This window comes from Artemia sp. Qi Xiang Cuo, chromosome 12 (genome assembly GCF_049724085.1).
Source record: "Artemia sp. Qi Xiang Cuo chromosome 12, ASM4972408v1, whole genome shotgun sequence".
NCBI classification, from domain to species: domain Eukaryota; kingdom Metazoa; phylum Arthropoda; class Branchiopoda; order Anostraca; family Artemiidae; genus Artemia; species Artemia sp. Qi Xiang Cuo.
The window spans coordinates 11,179,977-11,203,316 of record NC_142805.1 but is presented as its reverse complement, the minus strand read 5'-3'; the positions used below and the strand labels follow the sequence as shown (position 1 = coordinate 11,203,316).

Below are 23,340 nucleotides of genomic sequence, written 5' to 3'. Positions count from 1 at the left end.
TTGCTGATGACGCCCATTTTACTGTAGCTGCTAGAACTAAAAATGAGTTGATGACTATATTGAAACAAGGTATTTCTTCGATTGAAAAGTGGATGCGAGTAAATAAACTGAAACTGAATCATAATAAGTCGAATTTTTTGATTTATGGTAGAATTACTGGACATTATCCATGGATTAATAGGATAGAAGTAGGACACCATACTATTGTAAGATCTACTAGTACTAGATACCTAGGTACAATTATTGATGAAAGCCTTAGTTTTAAAGACCATATTGCATCTACTAGCAGCAAATTATCTCGTAAGATTGGTATTATTCGTAAACTTAGGTATGAAGTTCTGAAATTCGTGTGAAATTCTGCGAATGTTGTATATTTCTATGGTTAACCCATATCTCATTTACTGTTGTATGGTTTTGTCGAAAACAGTCGGAACTCACCTCCATCCGCTCCGTGTAACGCAGAATATGACAATTAGAGTTTTGTATGGTAATAAAGTTGACCTATCTGTATCGGCAAGGCATCTTTACCGCGAGTATAAAATTCTACCGTTTGCAAGAATATGCGTATTCTATAATGCTTTGTTTATGTTTAATTATTTAGCTTCAGAGTTACCATCATGTTTTTCAGGAATGTTTATTCTTGCGTCTACTATTCACGATCATTTGACGCGATCTTCTCAGTTGGCAGGATAACCAGCTATGGTCACGTCTAGGTCTAGGGTTTCAGTTCGCCATGTTGTTCCGTTAGTTTGGGAGAGTTTGCCAGAGAATTTGAGGAGTGTTGGGGGTTTGCAGGAATTTCGTAAATTGTTAAAGAACCATTGTTTTGATGTGTATATTTTGGATGGATTATTCTGGGCCAGTTAAGTTAAGTTTTTGAGGAGGGTTCAGTTGCAGCTGAATATAATTCTAAATATTATAATTTTGTTAGGTGCTGTTTGGAGGTTTTCGGGTCCGGTAACGAGCTCTGATTGTGATTTTTTTTTCTCTTTTTTATCTTGTTTATTGATTTATTAGGAGGGTTTTCTCCCGCACAAGCTTGCTTCAGGGAATTGATGATGTAAACTTTATTTTTTAAATAAACCCAGTGTTACCTTATCGGGAAAAAGATTTTAAAATTCAGCGAAAATCGAAGAATCTCCAATTTTGACTTAAACTTTACACAGAGTTTGTTTTGCTTGTGATCCCATCATGGTGAATTGTAAAGCCCTGCAAGCCCAAAAGCTGCCGGATTCTTAACTTTTAACCAATTAGTCTTTACCTTAGTTTGTCATTTTTACGAATAATTTGTAAACTTGTAAGTTCCACTAGCTTAGTACAATTGGGGGTATTAAAAAAAAAATACTTAAGGTGATAATTAATCCTGAGCAATTCTATAGTGAAGTGATAAATATTAACGATACAATTTTCGTTAAGTAGATCCTTAAAGTTCTCGTCTTCACTCAGCTTTCTCGGTCCTTCAAATATTTTGGAACCGCGAGTAGCTCCCTTTTCCTGCTCTTTTTGTATTTCATCCAACTTCTTCTGGCCATCTGCATCTAATTGCCCATATAAACCTCGATCGGAAGAAGATGTAGGTTCTAGGATGAGGTCAGACCATGTTACAGCAAAATTTACATATTTCTGAATGAGGGATGGAAGAGTGGAGTCAATTTCGGCTGAAGCCCCTGCTTCCACAAAATTGGCCATTTTCCGGGCAGGTGGTATAGGGTCTGCTGAACCCACATTTCCCTTTTTATTTGAAGTATTTTCACTAATACTTTTAGTTTTTCTGTAACCCTTTGATGGTTAACAGCATAATTCTAACATATATAAACAACTAGAACTAAGAAATTGTCACTTAATATCTATGGTTTGTTTCTATTAATCAGAGTATGATGTTTCCTTCCATTGTTACCCACATTTTGGTTTATCTTCAAATAACATTTTAATATAGTAATTTTATTGAAACCTTGGCGAAATTTTTTTCATTGGGTCAAGAATGTGACAATAAATTTATTGATATTACTTTTTCTTTTGCTGGTTTGACATTACGAACAAACTGTTGATGAAAAATAAGGGGGAAAACGGTACGTAGAAAATTAGTTTTTCAACTATTGTTGTAATGAGTCAAGCCATTAGTTCCATTGTAAAGGCACAAATGGCAAATGTATGCATATATTAATTTTTTTCGTAAGCTAACTTTCAAAAGTTAACCCCTAATTTGGCAAAATTTCGAAATGAATGAAAATAAAGAGAATTTTATCTTTGTCATGCTACATTTTCATTTTGTCTACTTTATGTGGATTGGAAATAAATGTATATAGATTTATGAAACGTGCATAAATAAATTATATTGACATTTTTCAAACAACTTTGAACAAAACAATATCAAAAGAAATTACTCCTTTTGTTCTATAAACAAAATGCATCGAATTGGATATCCAAGATAAGATAAAAATAGAACAAATGCAAATAGAAAAGATTACTTCCTTTTTGAATTGTCCTGAGTTTTGCTTCAGCTTCTTTCCTCCGTTTTTATTCTCCACAATGAATCAGAGACTCCGATAGATCACAGAAAAAAATATTCAAATCAGCCAATCCGAGAACTTTTTCGTCTAGTTTGACAGTAAAACAGGTAGACAAAACAGTAACCGTCAACTCTAGAGGCATTACAAACACCTTCGAAATGGATCCACTAATATTCTTTGAATGAGAAATAGCGAATTATAGTCCATCTAGGGGTAACAATTTTTGCATTCTCTTGCAAGTTTACGTTATTTTCTACAGAAACTTCGAAGTAATATAACAAATATGACACGGTGACTATATAGATCTGAACTAATGAACAAAATGATACAAATACTTTGTCTATTCGGTCAAAATAGTAGGCCCGTTCTTTTGCACTAAGATCTCACATCTTTCTGTAAAGATTTCCGTTCTTTTAACTCATCTTTATTCTAAGATCTTACAGCTAACTGATGTTAGCAAAAAGTGTGAAAGACGCCATCTTTTTTCCATATAGAACAATGATGAGAGAACTTGAGAAGATGATATACTCATCATTGTTCTCAGAACGCTGATCAGAGCAGAATGATAAAAGACGTTGCATAAAAACGACAAAAGGCATAAGATCTTAGTGCTAAGATTTCAATTTTAAGCGTTCTTTGTCAAAAGATGTAAGATCTTAGCATATAGATGAGTAAAAGAACGGCCCTAGTAGCTACATATTAGTCGCAAAATTCTCTGTTTTTAATAAACATTTTTTCTTAAAAAAAAATTTGAATCATATTTCAAAAATGTAATGCGATGAGTTCATAAATCTAAGTCTCAGCTATAGAATACTATCAAAATTGTCATCTTTAGCTGAAACTTGAAGACGGTACGCGGTTTGTTTAAAAACGGTCAAAAACATGCATAATGAACATAAACCTCTAGTATTTTCTCTAGTATGAATTCTCTGACGACAAGATAAAGTGGAGCTTAAAGTAAAACATTTCTTACATGTCTCACACTCAAAAGATTTTTTTCCAGTTAGAATTGTTTGATGGTTATATAAGCCCGATCCTGAAGTAAAACATTTCTTGCATCGATCACTTTCGAAAGACTTTTCTCCAGTATGGATGCTTTGACGATTAGATAAACTAGTACTTAAAGTAAAACGGTTTTCACATATATAACATTGAAGCATTTTTATCCAGTATCAGTTCGTTGATGAATAAAGAGGTCAACTTTTCGGCAGAATACTTCCTCACATATATTATCCACTATACCCCCTTGCAAGACCGTACCCAGGGGGAGGGGGGACTAGGGGGTTTGAACCCCCCCCCCCCCCCAATGTTTTTCTGACACGTAAAAACGTGACAAAAATGGATAAAAACAAATTTTTTATGCGTTTTTTTGTGTATTTTTTAGGTCAGCTTTTCGGCGGAATGTTTTCTCACATATATTATCCACTACACCCCCTTGCAAGACTGTACCCAGGGGGAGGGGGTGACTAGGGGGGTTTGAACCCTTCATGACTTTCTCCTTTTTGATTTATTTGATGATAAGATAAACCTGAACTTCTTGTAAAGAATGTTTTACATATATCATATTCGAAAGACTTTTCTTCTGCATGAATTATTTTATGACAAGACAAATCGTGGCTTAAAGTAAAACGTTTCTTACATATATCACATTTGAAAGGTTTTCGCTAGAATAAGTTCAATGAAGATAATTTCTTAAGCAACATTGGCGTGCCATAACATAAAGAAAGAAAATGATCCAAAATGGGGTTCTTAAAGGCCAAACGAAAATACTGAAGAAATACACAAAGCGAATATTTCAAGAGAACAACCGGCTCTCTTCTTCAGCGTGAACAAAATAATATAATCAAAGAAAATGCCAAAGAAAAAACCAAAAAAACAAACGCGGAAATTCAACAAAACCAATTAAAAACCAATAAAAAAAAACAGCCAAAAAATTAAAAGATGAATAAAATTCAATAAAATACCAACGATTATAAGACTTAAAATCAAATACCTAACAACCATAAAGTGAGTCATTCGCCAATATCCGCGACTTGCATAAAATTCAAAAATTCTGAACTGCCATCGACGGATAATAACGAACAGCTGAGTAATAAAAGAAAAAATTCATTCACTTAAACAAACGAACCAGCAAATAAACAAATTGGAGAACTGGGTCACCTGATTTCTGATTTTAACAATTGAATTTCTTGCAGATACCCTTTGGACCTAGGTTCAATGATGAATAAACAGGTCTGTTTTTTGGCGGAACGTTTTCTCATATATATTACATTCAAAAGGTTATCCTCCGGTATGAGTTCTTTGATGATTAGATAAACTGGAACTTCAAGTAAAACATTTCTTACAAGTATCAAATTATAAAGGTTTTTCTCCAGTATGAATTCTTTTATGGCGAGATAAATTGTAAATAGAATTAAAAAATTTCTTACAAATATCACATTCGAAAGGTTTTTCTCCCGTATGAGTTCTTTGATGATGAGATAAACTGGAACTTGAAGTAAAACATTTATCGCATGTATAGCATTTAAAAGGCTTTTCTCCAGTATGAGTTCTTTTATGACGAGATAAATTGCTAATAGAATTAAAACATTTCTTACAAATATTACATTCGAAAAGTTTTTCTCCCATATGAGTTCTTTGATGATTGGATAAACTGGAACTTGAAGTATAGCATTTCTTACATGCGTAGCATTCGAAAGGTTTTTCTCCCGTATGAGTTCTTTGATGATTGGATAGACTGGCATTTTGAGTAAAACATTTCTTACATATATCACATTCGAAACGTTTTTCGCCGGTATGAGTTCTATGATGAATAAACAGGTCTGCTTTTCGGCGGAACGTTTTCTGACATATATGACATTCAAAAGCTTTTTCTCCAGTATGAGATTTTTGATGATTAGATAAACCGTTACTTGAAGTAAAACGTTTCTTACAAACAACACATTCGAAAGGTTTTTCTCCAGTATGAGTTCTTTGATGAATCGACAAGTCGGCTTTTCGATGGTATGTTTTTTCACAAATATTACATTTGAAAGGTTTTTCTCCGGTATGAGTTCTTTGATGACGGGATAAACTGGCACTTGTAGTAAACCGTTTCTTGCAAATATTACATTCGAAAGGTCTTTCCCAGGTTTGAGAAACCTCTTGTTTTGTCACATCATTTTCAGCAAATACACAAATGTGACTTTGCATCTCATTTTGATAATTCAAATCCATTTCGTGTTTTAGCCATATCGTTGCAAGACCTGGCTGGCTTGGTATATCACATTCCTCTTTAATGACATCATTACCACACAACGTTGCAACTGGGAGACCTAAAATATATAAATTTACATAAAATAAATCACAAAGACTTGTATATTTTTGCCCTTTTTTAATAAATAAACACAACTCAACTTGTGAGTTTTAGTCTTATGATTTTTTTTTAAGGTAATTTTAATGACTCTTACCTTGTATCTATAAAAGCCACTTTGAGGCTTTGTAACAGTTGAGAGTCTATAACAGTTTGTTGCAGATCAATTTACTTAAGGATGGGTTTGTCTTTAAAAAAATGTGTTGTAATATCGACATAATACATGATCGCTCTTATTTTATCAATTAACATAGTTTCTTCAAATACGTTAATGATATTTATCTCTATAATTTTTTATATTGGTCATACAATAAAATATTGTAAATAATTCGACACTATATCCAAGAGTTTGTTAAGCAGGGTAAAAGCAATCAAGATCTTAAGAGCAAATCAATTATTTCTTATCAAGATCTTTTAATCAAATTCGGCAAAAAATATTTGTTTTACATTTTACAAATATATTGGAATATTTTCCAAATTTCAAGAGACTAGACATCGTAGGTGTGGTAATAGGAAGGTGTGGTAGGTCCTTCCTCTTTTTACTACAACAAATTTGTGAAATAATTTTTTTGTGAAAAATCAAGGCATTTGCTGTGATTAAAAAGCTAATACCGTAAACAGGGCTATACTAGTTGTCAGAAATAAAAGAAGTGAATCAATTCTCAAAGAAACGCAGCGACCTGTAACACATCAACAATAAATATGCACTGTGCAATATGCAACAATTGTGATAAAAACCAACAAAGAGAAAAATATCAATGAAAAAAACAAAAAACAAACGAGACTGCGGCCAGTGGAGAGATAAGAAAAGACAAATGCAAAACAACGCGGATATTTCGCCTGTATCACAAACAAGGCGTCTTCAGCACAAAAGACAGAAGAAGAACAAGATAAAAAAAAAACACCCTGTAGGTATTTTTTTTTTTTTTTTTTTTTTTTTTTTTCGAACAACAACAGCAACCGTACAAGAAAATCGAAATATATTTTCTTGATTATTATCGCTTCTAATCAGTAGTTGTACCAAACCTATCCTGCTCAAGTCATCCTCAGGGCTAAACTGTGGTGTTTATCCTTCCCATAGTATAGAGCAGAGTTTTTTATATAATCTATTTCCCCTTCCAGATTGTGTTTTATATTTGTTCCTAATTACTTTTCAAATAGTCATTTAACAGGATACCGCCAAAAAAAAAACGTACTCCCAGAAACTACATAAAATACCATAATGGATTATAAACAATCAGGATGGTCAAGCAGCATAACTGAAATTTCTAATGATGGCTCCAATTCAGAGAATAGGACAATGATAACTGTAGGTCCTAATGCAACCATAAATGATGATAATGGGTTTCAAGAGGTCCTCTCTAGAAGCTCTAAAAAAAGGACAAAAATCTCCCCAATTAAAAGCATTTCCCCTCTACCTGCCCAAGATCCTCCCTCCAAAAACTTAGGAATTTACCTTAAAATTACTCCCACTACCCCCATTGAAATAAAAATGATCACTGCAATAAGAGTTGCAATTTTTAAACTGCTAATATCAATGTTCTCTCTTAACATTAACCGTGATGGATCTCTGCTTATAGCTGTAGAAGATCAGAAATCAGCAGATACAATAATTAACCTTAAATCCCTTCTGAATATCCCAATTATTGCATCTAATTGGAACCCAAAACAATCACCAACAAAAATTGTAGTTTATAATGTTCCCCCAGAGATATCTACTCAGGAGTTAAAAGAAGGCCTCTCAGATAGGGCTGGAAACACAATCCCAGTTGAGGATGTTATCCAACTTGGAAAACCTAACTCTAATGGCCTAAAAACTAGTAGATCCTTCTTATTCACACTAAAGGATAAAATTGATATCCCAGAAAAATTATTCCTATTTGGGCAAATCAAACCACACAAGGAATACAAACCTAAGCCTATTCAGTGTCAGAAGTGTTTCAAACTGGGATACACGACAAACAAATGCAATGAAATTCTCCAAGAGTGTAGTAATTGTAAATCTTTCCATCCTAAAGAGCTGACAACTTGCAAAAACACCCAGCCTACATGCATCAATTGCAAAGGTCCGCATGAATCTACAAATAAATCATTATGCCCTGCATACAAGAAAAGAGCTCTAACACTCCAAATATCAACAGAGAAGGCCATCCCATACCCCTTTGCAGCAATGGAAGCAAATGCTGCCCAACAATACCAAATAAAGCCTGTAATGAAACCAACCAAAACCCCCAAGTCAAATGCCCCAAATGCATCAAGCACCCCATATAAAACAACATCTTCTAATCCCCCTAGCTCAAATCCCTATCAGAAGGAATCACCAAGCCAGCAAGCCTTGTTTTCCGGTGAGATGAGGCCAGCCTGGCCCTCCCTCCCAAGAAGAAACAAACCAGAAACACTACCAGGAATCAATCCCTTAACCAACAAACAGGATGCACTACCAAAAATGCAATCCCCAAATATATGCTTATTCATTTTAAACTGTAATGCAGTTCAGGCCATGAACATACATCAACTACACAAAACAAAAATTATTGCAGAATTGGCAAAAATCTACATCCCAGATGATATGCTCATTCAAGCAAAAACAGATCTTGCTTTACTTTTAACAAAGCTGAACATTGATACACAGTCATATGAAGAATAAATCAACAACACAACATATATCAATACTCCAATTGAATGTAAGATCACTAACAGAAAATAAGCTAAATGAACTAATATAATTTATGAATAATAATTCCATTAATATTGCTTGCCTCCAGGAAACTCATTTAACCCAAAATCAACAAATTAAGTCTCTGGGATATACTATCCTGAGAAAGGATAGATCTTCAGAGAGAAAAGGAGGTGGTGTAGCTTTATTAGTTAATAATAATATAAAATTTTGTGGCATCAATTTTCCAGATTTTGAAAATGATGTTGATGTAATTGGTATAAGTGTTTGGCTGAATAATTTAAAAACCTACATAATAAGCTTTTATAACCCTAATGGCCAAACTTCAGATGCCAAGGATTTCTTTAATTATATAAATAATTCTAATATGATAAAAAACATCATTATTTGTGGTGATTTCAATGCCCACAGCCTTTTGTGGGGGAATAAACCAGCAAATAAAGCTGGTAAATTTATTGAGCATATGATTTCAAATAATAATGAATTAGCTGTTGCTACCCCTCCAAACCTAATTACATATTTTAACCCCAAAAGTGCCAAATTCTCCACAATTGACCTACAAATTGTGTCTTTAAATTTTTTGAACAAAATTTACATAAATAAAATTGATAGTCTGTGTACAGACCACTTTGCTATAGTTTGCTCCCTAAATGAACCTGCTGAAACTTCTTCTCATACTTCCAAATATATCAACACTAAAGCAAATTGGTCTATTTTCCAAAATAAGCTAAATGATGAAATTACAAGTTTCACCCAAAGTTCATACATTTCTAACACAACAGTTGACACACATGCTGAAGCCTTGACATCTTTACTAATAAATACAGCTAATCATGCTATCCCCAGGACAACACCTAAGAAAACATTCCCTAAACAAATTCTTAAAGCATGGTGGACAAATGAGTGCCTAAATAAATGGAAGATGAAAAAGGCAGCTAGGACAGAATTCATAAAAAAACCAACACCTACTACATATTTAAAAAAATTACAAGCAGAATCTAATCTTAAAAGGACTATAATAGATGCTAAATATAAATACTGGAATAATTTTGCAAATAATCTCTCCAGAGAAATGCATGAGCCAATTATACATAAAGTCATAAGCCACATATGTGGGAAAAAGACTTCTCCCAACCCACTCCTGTATGAACTTATACATAATAATACCCATTATGACAATGATATTGAAAAGGCTAACCTATTTGCAACTCTTTGTTAATAAGCTAACATCAAACAATCAAAGCAATCTGTCCACAATTCCTATGAACCCTAGTTACCAACCACGCCCAGGATCCGAGTACATAACTAATCCATTTTCAATCCAGGAATTGAATAATGCAATACATCATATTAGGTCCAAAACTAGCAGCAGCTATGACAATATACACCCTACATGGATAAAGAATCTCACACCTTCATACAAACAAGAACTGCTAAATTGTTATAATCACGCTTGGGCATCGTCTAGGTTCCCCAATATATGGAAATGTTCGTCCCTCCTACCAATCCTAAAGAAAAATAAACCAAAAGATAACCCTGAGTCTTATAGGCCCATAATGATTACACCTCTGATGGGGAAAATAATGGAGAAAATGATTTATCACAGACTCCTCTGGTTTGTTGAGAAAAATAACATGATCCCACACACTCAAACTGGATTCAGGAAATACCACTCCTCAACAGATGCTTTCATTTTGCTAACAAATGCAATAAATGAAGCTTTCTCAAAAAATAATATCCTAGTGGCAGCTTTCCTTGATTTTGAAGGAGCATATGACAATGTGAACCACCAAATCCTTTTAAATAAACTTGCAAACTTTGGAGTACCTCCCAAGCTAGTATCGTTTATTAAATCCTTCATAGAAGTGCGAAGTTTCATTGTTTGTGTTGGTTCAGCTTCTTCACCCCAAAAGACAATATCCAAAGGCCTACCTCAGGGAGCAGTCCTCAGTTGCCTCCTATTTGCCCTATATCTCTGGGACATGAACCTACCCCACACGAATCTACAATATGCTGATGATCTGGTGCTATGGTCATCTGGCAACACCTTTCAGATAGCACAGTCAAATATGCAAAAGTCACTTTTCCAGTTTGAAAAATTCTCTCAACATTCAGATTTACCCATTGCACCCACCAAGTCAAAAATAATCCAATTTCACAGGAAGCAAAACCATGTTAATGCAAAACTAACTCTAAATAAAACAACTATTCCAGAAGATAATAATATTAATTACCTAGGTCTCATGCTTGAACAAAAACTTAATTTCCACCTACACATTTCAAACACAATAAAAAATATTTATAGAAAAGCAAATATACTGAAAAGACTTCTTTCCACACCCTGGGGTTGTAATGAGAAAACCTTACTCCAGTTTTATAAATCACATATAAGACCCCATATTGATTATGGGCTCATTGTCTATGATGCATGTGCAAAGACCCAGATGCAAAAAATTGAAACAACACCAAATGATATAATACGTCTCATATTTGGTCTTAGGAAACCCACAAGCACCAAGTTTCTGCTTATGGAGAGTGGATTAACAACAATAAAGGAGAGACGTAGCTTACTTTTGACAAAACTTCTTACAAAAATTGAGTCAAATAGCTCACTCACGTTATATAATAGGTCAAGAAATCCAGCCATGTATAGAGGTATTGCAAATGAGTATGCCAATATTCAAAAGAAGTTCCCTGTACCAGCAAAGTCTATTGCACCTACTTTCCTCCAATCCCCTTCATGGAATTGGTCATTTCCCATAATAAATATTGAATTTTCAAAATGGAATAAAGATTTAACCCCCATTGCTTTTGTTCAGAAAAAATTTGCAGAACTTAATACAATTACCTATAAAAATCACTTCCAAATATTTGTTGATGGATCAAAAACGAATGAGAAGGTTGCAAGTGGTGTTTTCCTTCCTCACCTGAGAATTGCAATGGGCGAGAGATTATTTAATAATTTATCTATAATGTCTGCTGAGTTAAATGCCATAATCATGGCATTAGAACACCTTAAGAAAAACCAATCTTTGATTGAAAATTTGAATAATATTATCATCTATTCCGACTCTTTATCAAGCCTTGAGTTGCTGGCCTCAGCTCCTCAATATAAGTTGGACATTGACACTTATCATTGTCTCAGTATTATTGATAATCTTGCTTCAAGTGGCATAAAAACTTACTTTCAGTACATTCCTAGCCACTCTGGCATAAGTGGTAATCATCAGGTTGATGAAATAGCAAAAAATTCTATAAATATTGACCAGCCAAGTGGGAGACCAATCCCAATTAGAGATATTTACCGATGGAGGCTATCAGATATTAATTTTAATAAAATTAATCCTATCCTTTCCCCCTTTCCCAATAAGTATCTTTCTAAAATTTATCATAGAATTCGTTCTGGAACAAATGGACTAAATTTCCTTGCATTCTCATATAAGCTTTCTAATTCAAGTGGTTCAATTCCCCTGTCCCCTCTTTGCAGGCATTGTAATATGAATAATGAAACAATTGACCATTGCCAATTTGAATGTAATATGCTGACGTCTGCACAACATACCTTGCTTTCTAAACTGTTAAAATGCTTCAAACACCACAAAATCCCACTATCAGCCAAGAGCCTAGCCAACTATACCTACACACAGAGCATAGAAATCAACATCTATCATCTTATATTTGAACTCCTAGAGTCGAAAGATCTGCTGAAAGATATCTGAATATATCTAATAAATATTAAGCAATCAAGCCAGTAGCTCTGTAGCCCACAGAGTGAAGCAAAAGGAAAAGGGCTAAATAGTGTTACTGAAAAGCCCGCCTGCTGTTAAATAGAAGAAGAAGAAGGTATTTGAATTTTCATTCTTGCCACCCTATGTCAGTGAAACGGAGGATTGTAATTTCACTAGTGGATAGAGCCTTTAGAATTTGTTCCCAGGAATTTCTGGATTCGGAATTATTATACTTGAGCGATATTTTGTTTTGTAATAATTACCCAATTAAGTTCATGGACAAAATAATTGAAAATAGATTTGTTAAACATGATAGTAGGGATACTGGGCTGTCACAGTCTTTAGATTTTGATATATCAAAAAGTTTCCTTTCATTGCTTTTCATTGATTGATTGATTGCGATACGTACCAGGTTTATGGGAGAAACTTTAATAGATTTTGTGTAATTTTGGCATTGAAATCTGTTTCCAATTGTTGATGCCCATGGGTGGTTCCCGTAGTTCTGGAAAGGATTTAACTATTGGAAATTTAGTAAGTGGGGTGTATAAAATTTCGTGTTCTTGTGACAAGTTCTGTATTGGTAGAACTCACCAACAATTTATTAAAAGGTTTATTGAACATCAGCATTACGTAGAAAAAACCGTAAGGGTTCTAAGAGTCCGGAAAAACTTTGTTTTAGCCTCAGCTGAACTTATTTGGTTTCAACTATATCACTTTGTAAAATATGATGAGGCCTTAACTCTTTCAAGTTATAAGAAGTACATACAATGGGCGAGAGAAGCCATTGAAATTAAAAACATATGTTTGCTAACCTTTCAATAAATAGGGACACAGGTAGTTTAAATATTGACCCAATTTATGATAATCTTCTAAAGAGTTAATCAACAGTCAATAAGGGAATTAAGATTATAAATAATCACCAGGGGACTGTTTTACCTGATAGACCAAAACGAATTGCTTCAATAAAAGGATTATTTCACAACAGAATAGTTAAAGTAATTTCCATTTTTTATTTTCCGCAGTTGCTCTGGTGTTCTCACTGAAGTAGCTCCATATTAGCATCTTTTCCCTAAGTGGATTAGTTTGCGCCAATTGTATATTTTTTGTTTTGGTGATGGTTTTATTGTTTTTTTTTAATTTTAACTTTTTTTTTCTTTTTTTTTATCTTGTTCTTCTTCCGTCTTTCGTGCTGAAGACGCCTTGTTTGTGATACAGGCGAAATATCCGCGTTGTTTTGCATTTGTCTTTTCTTTTCTCTCCACTGGCCACAGTCTCGTTTGTTGTTTGTTTTTTTCATTGATATTTTTGTGTTTGTTGGTTTTTATAACAATTGTTGCATATTGCACAGTGCATATTTATTGTTGATGTGTTACAGGTCGCTGCGTTTCTTTGAGAATTGATTAATTTCTTTTATTTCTGACATCTAGTATAGCCTAGTTTACGGTATTAGCTTTTTAATCACAGCAAATGACTTGATTTTTCACAAAAAAATCATTTCACAAATTTGTTGTAGTAAAAAGAGGAAGGACCTACCACACCTTCCTATTACCACACCTACGAATGAGCCCTCTCGCAACATTCTAGGACAACTGAGTCGATATGATCACCCTTGGGAAAAAGAAAAAAACAAATAAACACGCATTCGTGATCTTTCTTCTAGCAAAAAATACAAAATTCCACATTTTTGCAGAGAGGAGCTTGAAACCTCTACAGTAAGGTTCTCTGATAAACTGAATCTGATGGTGTGATTTCCATTAAGATTCTATGACTTTTAAAGGGCTGCAACAGGTTCAAGTGGTAAAAAATAGGGACTTAGGGACCTATTTTTAGTCAAAAAAGGGACCTCTCTAGGGACCATTCTGGACAAAAAATTTACCTCAAAAACCCAGTTCTCAGAAAGCTTTTGAAAGAATAAGCAGTGACACAACAGCAAATGACACTTGACTAAGGTAACGAAAATGGGAATGATCATTTGCAGACATCTCTCCAGGATCAGAGGCCAAGTAATAATTTAGAAACAGGCCACCTGAGAAGCATTATGTAACGGGAGGAGCTTTTTCCTTCTTTTTTTTCTGAACGCCTAACTTTCTAATACAAAAATCAGATACAAAAATATTATGATAGATAAGGGTACGGTAACTAGAACACACAACATATTTTTTTCCATTTTATTGCACTACCTTATGCTGGAACATAGATGTGATCAGCGACTGTTTGTTTGACTCTAACTGCTGGGCGGTTTCAAGAGTAGCAGCTCCCTTTTTTTGTTCAGTACGTATTGAAAAAGTCCCATCTATCATGGCCTGCGCTAGCTGTATGCCCTTCTTTTCAAGACCTTTTTTAAGCCGGTTATGAGCTTCCTTCATCAAATCGTCTGCGGCCTGTTCCTTGGAACCAAGCGCTTCTTTTTTTTTTTCTTTATGAGATTTTTCAAAAGTCTCTATTGTCTGTCTTTTCAAAGAGGTTTCAGCAAGCTACTGATCTCTCAACCGTCCTCTTGCCTCCAAATCCTGCTGCTCTTTCTCAGTTTTTTCTTTCAAGGCTTTTTGCTGCTGTAGATACAAATCATATTTCTTTCTAGCGAATTTGGCCAGTTTTATTAAGTCTTCAGTGATAGCAACATTTTACGCACGTCCTCCAAATCTGCCCAATCCATCTATCACAAACAAATTTGCAGTCAAAGTTTGCCCATTTATCGAAGCTCCTTCTTCGTTGAGAGCTCACCCAAAAAGGGAGAAACACCGCTCAATGCTAGCAGACCCGTGTGAAATGGTCAAAGCCTTTTTTACGACTTGAGATAAGTTTGGATATTTTCCTCCCTGGATCAGATTGTTCCACTTGTCGATCCGGAATTCCGGACAACTGGACTAGCTTAAACTTGTCGGTAGCATGTCCTTTTGCGTCGCAATAGGTGACTTCCTGGCAATATATAATAAACTCTGAGAGGCTTTGATACTTCATCGGGATACGAAAAGTTAACACTTTCAACAACTGCAAAAATTCTCTGCAGAATACTTGCTTAAGGACATATTTTGCGGTTGCAGAATAATGCATCTGAAAACGCTGCATGAACAAGCGTTTTGGAGCCTCGTCTATTGACTCAGACAGTCGAGAATTTCGTCACTCACAACTGTTTGTAGAAGTTGCACAAACTTCTTCGTATGGCTGAAGCGTTAGTTCATTCCTAAGTTCTTCGTCACTTCGGGTTTTAAAATTCGCCCAACCTCTGTCAAGACCAGGGGATTCAGCTCCGAATGGAGTTCATGCACTAGAGGCTTTTCCGTTGAAACTTTTTGGTGAAATATGTGAAGAGGTTCAAACTATCAACAACAGACTGGTACTCTGCTTTCATGGTCGGTTGTTAGATCAGCCGGATGATTTCTTTGTATGTATTTGATTTCATAAGACTAGGGTTTTTCTTTGAAATATAGACAATAAAGTACTCAAACAGAGCTAGCATCTGTTTCCTTAGCCTCGAAGCAGCAGGTCCTATAATTAAGCATCTGGTGGGTATGTGTTTCAAAAAGTGAGACTTAGGAATGCCAGTTTTCTCTTGAATATTCCTGTAGTCTTCTTGTCTAGCCGGCCAGCCACTAAAAAAATAGTAGTACACTTTGATGATCAGATCGGAAAAATTCGCACGGATTTCCTACAAACCCTTCCGAAAAGCGATGTGTACCAAATGGATCTTGCAAGTACCAATATCAAGGAGACCATTGCTACCTGTCAATTCACGATTTTCACTGTCAATCAGTTCGATAAGTTCTCTGTTCTCGTTTGGACCGTCACAAATTAACGCTAGTAGTTTAGAGATAGATAAACCACTCTCATCGATTGTTCTGATTATTTCTGACTTCAAGTCTTCAGCTATTGCGTGTTTAATAAACGCAGTTTTTAGACATTTTGCTACCACTCGTTTCATATTTTTGGACATCAATTGGATCATCATTTGAAGCTCTTTCTTACTTTTGGAGTTTGTGGTTTCGTCAAACTCGACAACATAATAACTGTTGCCGACTTCATCAAGGGTAATCTTCCGGAAATGGGGTTCAAGAGCTTTGGTTAAAAAATAAGCAACCTTAGTTCACCCAAAGGAGAAGTTTTTGACCACTGTATCTCTGAACATTTTTCCAAATACATCTACTATTCCGTCTGCAGACTTCCCAAAATAGTCAGACTCAATCATCTTCAGAGCCCATGTAATTTCTGCAACTGCTATTCCATCCCGCACTACCTAAGCATCTATGTGCATGGACAGTACTGTCAATTCACCACCCTCCATGGAGGATGCTGCCTAGAAACGAAGCGGATTCGGAGTTAGCTTTATGGTAACATTCTTCTTATGTTCAGCAGTTCTGGCGTGCCTCACTAAGGCGAAGGACCCCTTATGGCAGACAAGTGATGTACTGCAGATAGAACAGTAGAAACGGAACAGATCTCCCGCAATAACTTTACACCACTCTTTCATTTGGTGTGCTGTCGCATCTTTCTCTTCCAACCAAGTCTCCTTGAATTTGCACTTTCCCATTCTTGTTCAAACTGAAACTTCAAACCCTAAACCTCAAAAAAAAAGAAAAGAAATTAGTAGAAAAATGAATATGCTATTATCAGAAATGCATTCAAATAAAAAAGGGCATTGGGAAGTAGCCTAATAATTCGAGAAATATATAAGCTCAAAATCGTGCAAGAAACCTGGTTTTGACATTGCCTCCTTCGTTTTTTAACTTGGAGTCATTCTGTTGTTTTTCTTTCCTCTGTATGTAACAAAGCAACACCCAGAAAAGAGTTTTCTAAGTAATTAACAAAGCCAACTGAACCCTTCCACCTCCTAGCCTATTGACTCCAGAGGCAAAGAGGGTCATTCCTTTTTGTTACTAGTCTGTCTACTCTGTCAAGACAATAACGCTGTAGAATATGTAACAACAAGCTTTGTCTTTCTTAGAGAAGTAAAAACAGGTTCCAAGAATCTCAATTGAAACAAAAATACTGAAAACCGTATACTCACAGGTATTGGTAGCCTTCAGGATACGAAACTTTAAACCAAAGAAAGAAAGGGGACTTTAGGGACCTTATCAATTGAAGGGACCAATAGGGACCTTCATTCAATTTTAGGGACTTAAAGGACTTTGTGGCAGCCCTGCTTTTAAAGGGTGTTTCGCCCTTTTTTTGAAAATAAGGCATATTTTCTCAAGCTCGTAACTTTTGATCGGTAGGACTAAACTTGATGAAACTTAAATATCTAAAATCAGCATAAAAATCCGATTCTTTTGATGTATCTATTGATATCAAAATTCTATTTCTTAGAGTTTCGGTTACTATTGAGCCGGGTCACCTCTTACTTACAGTTTGTTACCAAAAACTGTTTGAATAGCTTGATAGTATAAAACGATATCATCGTTGTAATAATTAAGGGTCCAAAACCCTTAACTGGAAGTTTGCAAGAACACCTCCCGTATGATCCTCCTCCAAGCCCCCTTAATAAGCTACACAACTAAGGTACAAAAACCAATATATCAAATCAGATTATTAGGGTCGTGGTTCTGTTAGTACAGCGGTGGACTTCAAATTAGAGTGTCTTGGGTTCGATTCTTAATTGTTTTTTTTTCAATCACGATTTCGTCCCCTTCTATATGATAATTTTCAGATAATTTCACTGTTTTTATAAGTGTGATGCACTCATTTTTTAAAGCATGTCCCGGGAACGTATTTTGTCAAGCATTTTGATTCAAAAGGGAATAGAGGTCATCCAGTTCATGGTTTGCAACGACATTCTTAGTAGATCACTAAATCCATACCCCAATGTATGGCATAATTTTGTCAAAATCCTTTGCAAGAACACCTCCCGTATGATCCTCCTCCAAGCCCCCTTAATAAGCTACGCAACTAAGGTACAAAAACCAATATATCAAATCAGATTATTAGGGTCGTGTTTCTGTTAGTACAGCGGTGGACTTCAACATAGAGTGTCTTGGGTTCGATTCCTAATTTTTTTTTCAATCGCGGTCTTGTCCCCTTTTATGTGATCCCTTGCATATAATTGCACTGTTTTTGTAAATGTGATACCCTCGTTTTTTAAACGATGTCCCGGGAGGGTTTTCGGTCAATTATTTTGAATCAGAAGAGAATAGAGATCATGCATCTTATGGTTTGCAAAGAAATTTTCAGTAGATCGCTAAATCCATACCCCAACGAATGGCACAATTTTGTCAAAATCCTGTGGGGGGGGGGGCGGTTGTGAAATCTGGAGCCACTTTTCCCAAATCAAGTGAAAATGATAAGAGAAAACTTTAAAACGAGCCATATAGTAATAAAAAAGGTAAAGATGTACTAAAGAAAGCTGACCTGTTTCATTGGATTTTTTTTTTTTAATTATGCAGGCTTATCTTAGTTTTGACAACATTTTTGGAGAAACTAAATTTGACCTGGAGGGGGAGACTGGGGTCTGGGGGAAAACTGTGGTCTGGGAGAGGCAGTTCCTCCTTCTGCCTCATAGAAAACTACGCTCCTGACCTCAACCCTTTTCCACTTAGTGGTTTGAGAAGCATAGGCATGTGGTTCTGGAACCACTCAAAGTTGTATATTAAAAGAAGGATTACTTATTGTTATAATTACTTATTCAAACTATTTACTTGACAATTCCGCTTTAATAGTCTCTCCGTACGCAAGATTCTGCATTCAAAGAGGAAGAAAAACAAATGAAAATAGTTCTGTCGGAAAATTCAGGTAACTCTCCCCAAATTTTTTTTAATGAAAACAAGCTTAGTTTATATTACCATTGATGGTATCTACACAAGAAAAGATCTTTTATGAAATTTCGATTTGTAAGTAATGAATGGGTTTCTATTTAGGGACAGGTCAAATAGCTCCCAAAGCCTAAAGGCACATTTCTGTCGAGCTAACAAAATTTCCCAGAAACATATCGATATGTAAACCTGTCCGCTCAGTTTTAACCTTTTGTGTCGAAGCTACTCGTCTGGAGCTACTTTCTTAAATGCTACTAAATTTGATTTTTTTAAAACAAATAATTAAAGGTATATTTCTTCTTAAAAAAAAAAAAAAAATTAAAAAAGGAAACGACACAATTTTTCCCTAAATTGGACGTGATTAGAAATTATGTAAAAAAAAATAAGTTTTGAACTGAAACTAAGGAGCAACATTAAAACGAACAGAAGTTATTCCGTAAGACAAAAAAAGACCATGGCAGTGTTGTTTCTAAACTAAATTTTAATCAAAAACGAGCAGAGATTAATTTAAAAACAAAGTTTTTCCGAGGGAAGTAAAGAGCGAAGTTGAAACTTAACACGAACAAAAATTATTACTTCACAGCCTATCTAACATATACCAATAAAAATAGTGCAAATAAATCAACTGGTGATATATCCCTATGTTTCTAGGATTGCAGAAAATTAGCGCTTTACTGAAAGCACAAAAGCCAAGTATAAAAAACAAGAATATTGATTTAGGAGTCAAAAGTAAATACTTTTTATTAGGTCCTACTTTTTTTTATTAGTGATCTGCCAAATGCTGTTGCAACTACATCTAGAATTAAGGATTTAGTCGATCCTGCACCTTCTGGGTCCAGGATCACAACACCCTTATTTACTGATGATGCAAAATTGATGTTTGTTGCTTCAACTAAACAACTACTTACCTCTACAGTTAATCCAGCAATAACCAAGACATGTCTATGGTTGAAGGTAAACAGGCTTGACCTAAATATAAGTGAGCCAAATTTTGTTATCTTTTCACGGTCTCTAAATTATTATTCTTGGATTACTGAAATAGATTCACTGAAGGGTTTTGTTAAGCGGGAGTTCCGTTAAATACCTTGGGATTATTATTGACGAAAATATATCATTTAAGTACCATGTAATAGCTATTAGTAAAATATTATTGAGTAATTTAGGGATTGTCTGTAAAATAAAACATGTTTTTCCTTCATACGTTTTACGGGTATTGTATTTGTCTCTGATACATCCATAGATGTTGTACTGTTCTTCTGTATGACTTGGTATTTTCCCCTCGATACTTCACCCAATACGTGTCCTACAGAATTAATGAATAATGCCATTAGATCGTTTTGTGGAATTAATTTTTAAAAAAATTCCAAAAAAGAAGTTTTTCAAAGAAAAGTAAGGGCCATATTAAACTTCAGATCAGCAGATACAAATACCTGTTGGAATTCAAACTAGAAACAACAAGAAATTACTATTAAAGAATAAATGAAACCCAAAAAGAAGAGAAAGTAAACAAATAATCATAGCAAACATACATACAATAGGTATGATATAAATACATGAATAAACCTTAAAACGAGTGAAACTTAAATAAAATAAGCAAATAAGATAGCAAATCAAGCTTGAAACGAACAAAAATCGCTACAAACAGAGTTTGGGTTTTGGCTCCTTCTCTCAGTGTTAAGTCTAAAACCCACTGCGTCATTGGTGCTTTACTGAAAACGAATTACAAGACAAATATTTCCTTTGTAGTTGTAATAACAATGAAGATAAACATGAGTACTGTAGTAAAATCAAATTTCGAAATGATAAACCTTCAGCAATTAATATCATTATATATCAAATATTCAGTGTAATTTTATTAGTTCTTTCCAAGACTGTTTAAGACAAATAAAATTTCACTACAAAACAGCGTTTGGATACTGCCCCCTTTCTTAACTGTAAATCTCTAAAGCCTACTCCGTCATTGGCGCTTCAGTAAAAACGAATTATATGACAAATATTTTCTTTTCCAGTTATTAAAGCATTGAAAATGAAAATAAAAATAAAAACTACAGCGAAATAAAATCTTGAACTGATCACCTTTCAACAATCATTATATATCAAATATTCAGTTTAATTTTATTTGTACTTTCCGAGACTGTTCAAGACACACATAGTTTTCAGTAAAGCGCCAATGCCGCAGTAGGTTTTAGACTTTAACAGTGAGAGAAGGAGGCAAAACACAAACTTGTTTGTAGTGATTTTTGTTCGTTTCAAGATTGATTTGCATATTCAATTAAAGTTCCACTCGTTTTAAGATATATTTATTCATTTATATTAGTACCTATTGTATGTTTGTTTGCTATGATTGATTATTTCTGTTCGGTTTGGATTTCATTTATTACTACTACTACAACAAAAAACCCACCGCAGCACCAAGCCGCCTGAGGCCAACACAATTGCACACGTTCCTTTTCTATCCTGATTTCTTCAAACTCTCCCTCTTTATACCCTTCCAGGAAGTTCCCATTTGTCTTAATTCTTTCTTTATGACATCCTCCCACCCCAGACGAGGACGACCAGCATTCCGTTTAGCCCTAGATAGTTGGCCGAAAAGGACAATTTTTGGCAATCTGTCATCCTTCATCCGCACAACGTGCCATAGCCACCTCACCCTTTCTTTCATTATAGCCCTAGAAAGCAGTATTGAATCACATTTTTCGTATATCCTATTGTTTGAAATACGGTCAGTCAGCCTGGTACCCAGAACAATCCTTAAGCAATTTCTCTGGAAAACATCTAGCAAATCTTCATCCGCTTTTCTGAGCGTCCATGCTTCAGAGCCGTATTTGGCCACTGTCATCACTGTAGCTTCTAATATTCTAATCTCGGTTTTCAGACTTGTCTTCCAAATCTTTCAAACTATTTTAAAATGCGAAAAAACACTCTAAGCCTTGGCCATTCTATATTGACCATTCTCAATGCTCCCGCCATCTTTACTAATGATACTACCAAGGTAAGTGAAGCTGCCAACCTGATAAATCTTTTCATTATCCAACGTCACCTTTTCATCTTCACTTAGTCCTAGATTTAGTGACTTAGTCTTCCTAACATTAATTTTCAAACCAGTTCTAGCCCCCTGAACTCACAAAACCTTTAAAACTTCATTCATTTTGCTCACACTTTCATCTAGGATGCTTAAATCATCAGCATAATCCAAGTCCAGAAGACTTTTTCCGCCCCATTTGATTCCGTGGTCTCCCATTGCCTTTCCTGTGCTCCTTAAAACAAAGTCCGTCAAAATGATCCATACAAAGGGAGATAGAACACAACCCTGCTTAACTCCTGATTTAATACAAAACCAGCTACTAACCTCATTGCCTACCTTAACCACAGCAGTGTTATTCTTGTACATAGCACTAATCACTTTAACATATTTGTCTGGTATACCATACAAGGATAAAACCTTTACTAAAGCTCTTCTATCAACAGAATCGAACGCTTGCTCATAATCTATAAAACTGAGGACCAAAGGTGTTTGAAAACTCAGGCACTTCTCAGTTATTAGCCTAAGAGTGAAAATTTGGTTGACACATCCTCTACCTTTTCTAAAACCGCACTGCTCTTCTCTTAAAACTTTGTTTACAGCATCTCTCAGTCTAAAAAGTATCAAATTACTAAGTAATTTTCTACCTACAGAGATCAGACTAATGCCTCGATAATTACCATATTCACTCTTATTACTTTTCTTGTAAAGTGGCTTAATGAAGGTTCTTCTAAAATCGTTAGGTACTTCCCCTTTTTCAGAAATCATATTCATCATCTTCAGTAACTTATTTCTAACCTCAGAGCCACCATATTTAAGAAACTCATTTACCACCCTATCAGCACCTGGAGCCTTATTATTCTTTAATCCTTTTAGTACTGTTGCTAATTCCTCCTCACAAAACAAATCTTCCTTCACATCCAAGGTATCACAAACTCTTTCATCTTTCTCTATATTTTTTCTTGCAACTCTATCTCGGTTTAGCAAATTCTCAAAATGTTCGGCCCATCTCTCTTTAGTTTTTTCCTAATCGTTAATTGTGACCCCATTCCTATCTTTAACTGGGCCAAGTCCGGATTGACTACTCCCTCTCAATTTATTAACGTGCCAGTACAATATTTTACTATATTGCCGTCTAGCTGCATCTTCCAGATCCTTGGCAATTTTATCCATGGCCTCCACTTCACACCTCCTTAGTTCATATTTTAATGCTTTCTCCACTTTCTTTACATTTCTTTTGTTTTCATACGATCTATTAATTAGATAATTCTTGTACAAGTCCTTTCTCCTTTCTATTTAACATAAAGC

The 23,340-nt window shown here is 34.9% G+C and overlaps 1 protein-coding gene across 1 annotated transcript in view; it reads right to left on the bottom strand.

The window, feature by feature from the left end:
• Window positions 1–4,485: 4,485 nt before the first annotated feature.
• The window catches only part of LOC148945769 (uncharacterized), a 35,824-nt gene continuing 16,969 nt past the window's right edge, over window positions 4,486–23,340 (bottom strand). The window contains exon 3 of the mRNA XM_089097803.1: window positions 4,486–5,824. Within this exon, the coding sequence (XP_088953929.1) occupies window positions 4,866–5,824 (959 nt within the window). The 3' untranslated portion in view covers window positions 4,486–4,865. The remainder of the gene's footprint in view (window positions 5,825–23,340) is intronic.